At 43.7% G+C, this 8764-nt stretch overlaps 1 protein-coding gene across 1 annotated transcript in view; it reads left to right on the forward strand.

Moving 5' to 3' along the window:
- The window catches only part of abca3b (ATP-binding cassette, sub-family A (ABC1), member 3b), a 47729-nt gene extending 40794 nt beyond the window's left edge, over positions 1-6935 (forward strand). The window contains exon 33 of the mRNA XM_010788158.1: positions 6797-6935. Coding sequence (XP_010786460.1) covers positions 6797-6851 — 55 coding nt within the window. The 3' untranslated portion in view covers positions 6852-6935. The remainder of the gene's footprint in view (positions 1-6796) is intronic.
- Positions 6936-8764: the final 1829 nt, after the last annotated feature.

Raw genomic sequence — 8764 nt, forward strand, 5'->3', positions numbered from 1 at the left:
AGTGGTGAACTCGACCACTTATGCCTAGATCAACCCAGGTTACTTGTTACACAGGTAACTACCGAAATTCATAAATGTCAGTAAGTGACTACACATGTGTCCCCGTCACAAGCAAATGAGGACTTTCGTTTCTCGCTATGTGGAGTTCGGTGACTCTTAATAGACCGACTACACCGAGGGATACCCTGCCATTTTACGTAGTCCAGCCTATTACCTTGACTCAAGTGGTCATTCGTCAAGTTTTGCGATGACTCCTTCTTGTTCTTTCCGTGCTCTGCAGAACAGGGATAAGTGGAGTGGTCTTGCCATGACGACTTTCCCTTCCCGCGTGAGAGAAACTCTAACCGGTCCACATACGAGTAACTGTCACTCGATGGATTCTCAGAGACCGTAATACGATAGGTTCTTCGTCGCGTATGCTCCTTGGCCACAAAATTATTCGTGTGCCCGTGATGTGGTATGAGTCGTGACAGGCCCTTTTTCACGTTAACCGATCGTACGTTTTTAAACCACGTCACACGATACGCATGGTCGTCCTGTCCCCCTTCGATCTAAGATCCACACTTTTCCCCGCAAAACAGCCCGTACTGTTCCCGTCAGGGCGGATGGATTAGATGATGGGGGCTGTCCCTCTCTCACGTCTTGTGTCCAACCACTTCAAACAGTGATTCTGTGAACACTCTCGCTCTGAGTCTGTGTCGACAATTCTCGACCTGGACCTCTCTCTGAGACTCCCTTCTCCATCTCCTGGTGTGTCGGACCACAACATGACTGACTGCCAGGTGTCAGACGTGCTCTCCTACTACCGCTCCTCGTGAGATCCACACTGCGGTGTACGGAGTCTGTCACACTCATATAGGGTCCCTCCCTCGCATTCGGGGCCCATGGAATTTCTGATACGAGTGCCCTCTCTGACTCCTCCCTGCTGTCATGTGAGTAGTCACATCTGATAACGATGTTTCGTTAAACACCACATGGAGACTGAAAATTTCTCCGGTACTGTAGGTGACTTAGACCTTTTACCCCATTTCGCTACCTACTCCTTTAGTTCAGGGAACTCCTGTTGGTATGCAAATGGGACTGACTTAACGGTCTTCCGTCCTTTCGTCACCCTCCATCTACCCAGATGAGTTAATTTCCCCTGTACTGCCTTTGCTGTTTGTGTTCCGATCCAAACATCGTTTTCCCGATATCAGTCGCCGTCCTTATCTAATACCACTTTGCAAAAGTGGTTGTCGATTGGACTGATCGTATGCCCACGATTACGTCTTCCGTCGGTTCTCCTAAACTAGAACGTAGTTTACCTACATTTTTGCGAATAGAGGTACGAGGGTAGCTAGCCCTATAAATGTACCTTGTTGGACTCCCCATACATTTCTCCCTCTTCTTTTTACAGAACCTAAATAGACGTTTCGACCTCCGCTAGTACCGAATCGCTCTACAGCACTGACCTTTGACTACAACGTTTTACTAATGACTACTCAAGTAAGTTGGTCTGGTCCGTCGTAACGTACAATACCGTTCTTATTCTTCTCTCAACTTTTTAATTATAGACCCAAACACTGGTAACAAAGCGTGCATGACACAAAATCATTATTTATACTGTCTAAGTTCTACTTGTAGTATTCATATTCAACCCTCACAATCTTCATACTGTACCCAATACATAGCGTGGTCCATTATACTGACAATATAATAATGACACTAGTGTGTAACAGATACATTCATCGACCAACGCTGATGATGCACAAGTAACCAATGGCACTTCTGACATGTGTACATAACTACTACACTGCTGGATCCCATATTCTGGCAACCGACAGCCGTGCGGATAGAATGAGACAGACTAGGAGCTCGGAGAACTCTCACCACGGATTTATTTATTTGCGGCACTACCTTACACGATTTACCTTGCTGACTCTAATAAGTAGAAAACGACGCCTCTGTCGTCCAAATTCAGATTTAGACGATTGTCACCCGAGCGTGTATATGGTTATCTATTACATGTGACGTTATTCAGTTCAATGTTCATTTAATTTGTTAGAATGTTTGAACACTAAACCTTTTACAACAATATAATGTACAAAGAAACCTTTTTATTGCATACATTTTACTACATGAAACATTTAATAAATGTAGTACGCCTTGGTAAAAATTGGTCAAGTCGACGTACTGAATACAGTATAATGTACTAAACCGGTAACTTTAGGGACTATCGCCGGAGCCAAGTCCCATTCAGAAGGCTGAGCCAATGTCGTGTACGTCCGTCGCCCTGAGACTAAAAACCCGGCTCATGTGGGGTCGTGGTTTCATGTTTGACAGCTATTCGACATATAGCTATGAAGGATTACTTTTTTTTTCATATGTCTAAATATTTATATAAACCTCTTTTTATTTTTCAATACATCATGCATAATACAATCGCTTACCTAATGTTTAACCGAATATTGTAACTATAAACATAAAATGAACATGATTTTATTTTTATAACTCCAACTGTACTGACCGAACTGGTCTTAGTATCTGCAGGAATATATGAAAGAGAGTGTACACATCAACATTATGAAAAGGGTTCGTATGTTAACTTGAAACCGTATGGTGCTTTTTTATTTTTCGGTTCCGACAAAAACTGAGCCGAACTTTCTCAAATTCTACCATAGAAATTTTCAATGGTATAGACATCGCTGATTTCATAATATACTTTCGTTTCGCGTTATCCGTTCAACCCAGTTAGTTATCATCAATGGACCACACACGGGTAGTTGACGAGACACAACAACAAACATAACTTCTATGCGATAAAAGTCACAGCGTTTTGTGCTTCTGTACGGAAGAGGATTTCGGACGCACCACATCTGACGTGGGACCAAAGAGAGCCACAGAGATTAGACCGTCTCAGGACGTCGCCAGACTAAAAGTCTGGGCGAGGGGCGGGGCGTGCGGCGCACTGCACGTATGCGACTTGGTCGGGGTCGATGGGCGTGATAACGGTTATCAAGCGCGTTGGGCTGGGCTGGCGGGCCGGTTCGTTCTAGGCGTGGGCTGCGGGGGCTCTCTGTCGGATCCCTGTTCCTTGTTTGTGTAAACTTCCCCTCAATACATACTGTACATTCTTTAGCAGGTTTACACTTAGTACCCTTGATATGCCTGCCTTCGGTAACCTCCTGCAACTTTAAAACGTCTTCGTAATTGCAGTGCCCCATGATCTCATGCCATGTTTGAATATCATGGCTGACATGACACATATCATCATCACACTCGGTTGGTAAATAGTACATCCTCTTATGGACATAAATATTAAACCTCAAACCATTAGGTGATACTAGTACATCATTACCCTCTTTAAAGAATACCTTAGCACCATTGGTGGTTGCAGACTTCACGGAGAAAAGTTCCTGGGGGTACGATGGGATGTATAATGCGTTCTTTAAGGTCACATTACGCCGTCGTCCCTCGCTGTCAACCAAACACACCTGTGCTTCTCCTCTGGCTCGTGCCACTCCGAAAGTACGCCTCCCGTCAGCTAACTCCATGGAGTGGGTCTCCGGCTTGAAGTTGGTGTCGAAACGCCGGAACTTTCTCTCGTCGTTGATTATGTGCGACGACGCTCCCGTGTCGACAAGCAATCCCTTCTGGTGGGTCCGCATCTGCTGTCCCAGTAGGCTGGCACCTCCTGTCTGCACCTTGAAGGTGCAGTCGTCTCGTCCCGCAGCATGTCCACCACCGGTCCGATGTCCGCCGCCATCTTGTGCGTGTGCCCTCCGGGCGCCATCTTGTTGACGATTCTTCTTTGTGCACGCGTTGTCCGTGTGCCCATTGCTCTTGCAATGACTGCACCACGCTCTCTTGGTGCATTCGTCTTTCCGGTGGCCCGTCTCTCCGCATCGCCAACACACCAGCCCGTTGCGCTCACCTTCCTCGGCTCGGGGGAAACGTTTGGCAAGCTTTTTCCCCGGCGTCGCCTGGGCCTTCAGCACTCGTTCGTCCATCACGTCCGAGGCTGAATCTGTGTCTTCTGCGGCCTCAAAGTTCCTTAGCTTCGCCTTGAACTGTCCCAACGTCAGCTCCGTGTCTCCGTGTGTCACAAGTAATGTGAACGGCTTGTATTTCTCTGGTAAACCACGCATTACCATCGCCATCATCAATCCTTCACTCGGTGCTTCGCCAGCGTTCCTGAGTGCCGTGATGATCTGTTCCGCTCGGATAATATACTCCGTCATCGTCTCGTTGACCGTCTTCTTCAGCGCGGTTAACGTCGTGTACAGAGTTACAATCCGTGGTCTGCCTCTACCGATAAAGTGTTCTCTCAAAACTTTGAGACTTTCTCGGCCTTGGTCCTTAGTGTCTCTGAATATAAGTCCAAGACTAGTATTATCGAGAAGTGGAGCCAACGCACAATATGCGTCCTCGTTCAGCTTCTCGTCCGCGATCCGCTCCTCCGCGGTCCGGTCTCCCGTAGGTGCTCGTAGGATCGTTTCTTTCAATCCTACTCCATGCATACAGCACAGCATCCTTTCCTCCCAGAGCTCGTATTCCTCTGCGTTCCCGTTGAACGAGGGCCATTTACTTCTGTGGGAGTTTGCCATGTCTTTCTGTGTTGTCGCTCCCGGTAGCTCAGCTTAGCGCCCTGTTAGCTTAGCTTTAGCTTCCCTGCTAAACTTAGCTTTAACACGCGGCTGCTAACTAGCACTCTTAGCGCGTACTCCCGAACTTGAGAATCATTCGTCGTTATCTGGGCCCATAACCTGTTAGCAGATTTAGACTTAAACCTTTTGTCTCCTGCAGCAGAAAGGTGAATAATCTCAGTCGTTCAAGTTTAGCCATTCATCACGGCGTTATTTATTTTAGGCACACATCTCAAGAGGCTTGAGGACAGACAGAGAAGGGGCGTGACTTCCAACGGTCTTATACCCTAGGTAGTGACATCATCAATCATGTGGTACAGCAGCTAACCAATGAACACAGTTAGTAGTCGCAGCTACTTACATAGACAATGTGGTGCACAGTAATAATATAAGTCATATACAATATACATATATCTATGTCATATTCTAACATTGTCAGTTAGCGGAGTTTTTTCCCGTTAAAAGGGTATGGAACATTAATAGTTTCATAAAATGTTAAGAATCCCACGGTGGGAGGGGTCCACTGAGGTTTTAAAACAAGTCCTCCTGCTTTGACTGCCAGGATTGGATCTGTGCCACAAACACCGTCCTCTTGGGCGGGGACCAGCCCATAATGCTCCTTTAAATTACGTCTTCAACATTCCACATGATTTGTGCTTGAATGAGGAGCGTGAACACCACGGTGTTATCTTCAGGGCTAAGCACTGTCAACAGCAGAACAAATGTCTCTTTGGCACGATTTTGTTCTCATCCTTTTCTCTAATCCCACCACTTTGTTGGGGTTGATGGCTCTCCTGCTCATTCTCTATCTTGTATCCAGTAGTTTAATCACCAAGGAAATAGGGAAGGGGCCCCCGGGACCGAGGCCTCTTCCCCTGCTTGGTAACCTGTTGCAGCTTGATCTCAAGAGACCCTACAAAACCCTCTGTGAGGTGAGCTATCCTAAAGCAAATCCATTTTGATACAGTTGTTGTTGTTGGAGCTATATATCTCTTTATATTATGTAATACTTAAACATTTATTTTCTTGCCGTTTATAGTGTTTATTTTAAATGTAGCCCATTATTGTCATAAGTTAAAGTAGTTTCTATGCTTTTATTTTTGAAGTTATGTTTGGGCACTGGGTGATTAGAAGTGATGGCAAAATGAAGCTTTGAATGAAGCGTCGAACCACTTGGACAATTGTGTCGGAAATAGGTTCATTTCTCGAAGCTTCAGTTATTCGAGACACACTAAGACTGAATATCATGTTCTATTTGCAATTAAAGGTTGATAATAGTGTGTATTGGGTTATTGAGAAGAGACTAGAGAGTGCTTGAATTTTTTTTGGGCGGAGAGGGCCTTTTATCAGTTATTAAAGTATTAAAGTTGAAATGCAATGATTAAAAGTTTAACTATTTCGAGCTTTGAACCAGCTGCGCGGAGGATAGCGCCGCATCCTGGCCGCCAGCTCTATCCACTGGGCTATCAATTCCTTAGACCATCGAAGTGTTTTTATTAGGGCCGGGACTCGATTAAAAAAATTAATCTAATTAATTAGAGGTTTTGTAATTAATTAATCGAAATTAATCGCATTTTTAATCGCATATAAATATTTGACCTGAGAACAGTGAGAAGATGTCAATAAAGTGTGCCGTCACACAGAGGTAATTTGAATTGCTTACCGAGGTCCAATGATCTCCAGTCAGGGCAACACATTTGGCTTTCTCCAATAAATTCTCTTTATCTTCCTTTTCATTGTCATAAAGCTGCTGGATTCTTTTTGTCACTGTCTTTCTGCATGGCAGCTCATATGTTGTGTCAGACGATGCAATCTCTAGTACCTTTTGCAGCCCCTTCTCTTCTACCACTCCAAGTGGTCTACAGTCGAGTGCAATCCAGTGAGCTGGTTATTTTTTCAGACGTGGACTTAGTTATCCTGGCCCTGAAACCAGTCATCTGGTTGAGTGTGGGTTGGGTGTGGGTCATACTAAGTCAACCCCCCCCTAGACCTGGATCATTAACCTGCGTAAGTTCCGCTAACTAGTGCCTCAGCGGCAGTGTTTACTTTAAGTTATTTATCAGTTTTATTTCTATATGATTTTGGCCGCTACAGTTGTAGTGATTCACTTGCAGGTCATGCAAAACATGTTTTACTGACGCCATCTCAATTTTTTTTACATCTTTTAACAGCTTTCAAAGAAATATGGGTCTGTGTTTACGGTATACTTCGGAACCAATAAAGTAGTGGTGCTGGCTGGATACAAGACAGTAAAGGAGGCTCTGGTCAGCAATGCAGAAGAGTTTGGTGAAAGAGAAATCTCCCCTACTTTTTATGACATGAATGAAGGTCACGGTAGGATCACCTTTACATAATCTTTAATATACAGTGTCTTTCAAACAATAGAAAAAACATTGTAGTGATAATACCTACCATTTATTGGTTGTGAGTCAAATCACACTTGAATATTGTGTTGAATAATACAGACATGACTACTACAGATTATATTTAACATGCATGTCATGTTTAAAAGGAATCCTGTTTGCAAATGGAGAATCATGGAAAGAGCTGAGACGTTTTGCCATCAGCACCCTGAGAGACTTTGGCATGGGCAAAAGAATAGCGGAGCAAAAAATCCTAGAGGAATGCCACCATCTAACCCAAATGTTTGAAGATCACAAAGGTATGGAGTAAAAAGCATTTTTTTATTCATCACCCATGTTTTACAGTTTTGTTGTAGCAAAGGCAAATCATAGTGAGGTTCATTTTAATATTAAAAGTCTGCCCTCTTTGTTTTGATCTGAAATCCTAATAATATCAGTATTCTCAATGCAATTTTACAGGGAAACCATTTGATACAGCGCGCCCGTTGAATCATGCAACATCCAATATCATCTCCTCTATCGTGTATGGCAGCAGATTCGAATACACTGACCCCAGATTCAAGGAAATGGTCAGAAGAGCCAACCAGTCCATATGCATTGTTGGATCTGCACAAATCCAGGTAGGCCTCATACTGCTTCGGTTGAAAAATACATGATTTAGGGACAACATGAAAGCTTTTGTTTTTTGCTTTTTGTTTTTTGCAATATTTTTGCAAATGGTCAACACCATAAGCTTTTAGCAGAGAGTCCAATAGAAGGTTTAGTACTGTCTTCAGGTCTTTTATACAGATTTGGGCTGGTTGGTGTAAGAAATGTGTCTGTTGTTGTATGTTTGGGTAAACATCCATTATCTCTTTACACAAGGTGCTGGTGGAGCACCATTCTAGTATCAGCTTAAATAGTTGCTTTAGGGTAACATTTAACTGACAAAACAATAAAAGAATGATTGAAACTAAAGGTATGGAGATGGGAAACATTTATTTTACTGTATCAAATAACTGATCAGGTGTGTCTTAAAGGTGGGGTAGGTAAGTTTGAGAAACCGGCTCGAGATACACTTTTTGTTATATTCCATGGAATGCTCTTAACATCCCGATAGCAATGAATATCTTAAGTGTCTTTGTATTTTCAAAGTCCATCACTCGAGCTGGTTTCTCCAAAATTACCTACCCCATCTTTAACATTGAATACACTGTACAGTATATTAGACCCTCCAGAAAAACGCGATTCTGCGATCGAAGAATTTACCGCATAATCAGCAAAATGGCGCAGATTTCTAAAAGGCCGCATATTTATCAAAAGGCAGCATAATCCGCGCATTTTTCCACACAAAGTTGAGAAAAAAAAAAGTTAACTCGTCTTGACGTGACGTCATCAGCTCGCGCATCACAGAATGTAAACAACACCATATAGAGTGAACGTGTGGAGCTCACACGATAGAGAAAACACCAAGATGAAAATATCTAATCCATCTCATTTACCGACGAACATTTCTACTAAAGACCGGGCAAAAAGTGGGGGGAAACTATTCTGCACCCCGTGCAACTGTGTGTTGGAGCATAAGAGAAAATTGACGGTGACGACCCACTTTGATTCATTCAAACATTCGAAAACGCTTTCTGCTGCTGCGGACAAGAAAGCCAAACAACTCACGTTCACCGAGGCATCAACCTCCAAAACCCTTTCGAGGGCTACAAGAAACGAGGTGAGTAGCCTACAAGATTGAAGCTGCAGATAACGAACGAGTAAATAAAAACAGAATGAGGCGGAGAAGTG

This window comes from Notothenia coriiceps, unplaced genomic scaffold (genome assembly GCF_000735185.1).
Source record: "Notothenia coriiceps isolate Sejong01 unplaced genomic scaffold, NC01 NC01_scaffold00031603, whole genome shotgun sequence".
In the NCBI taxonomy this organism is placed as follows: domain Eukaryota; kingdom Metazoa; phylum Chordata; class Actinopteri; order Perciformes; family Nototheniidae; genus Notothenia; species Notothenia coriiceps.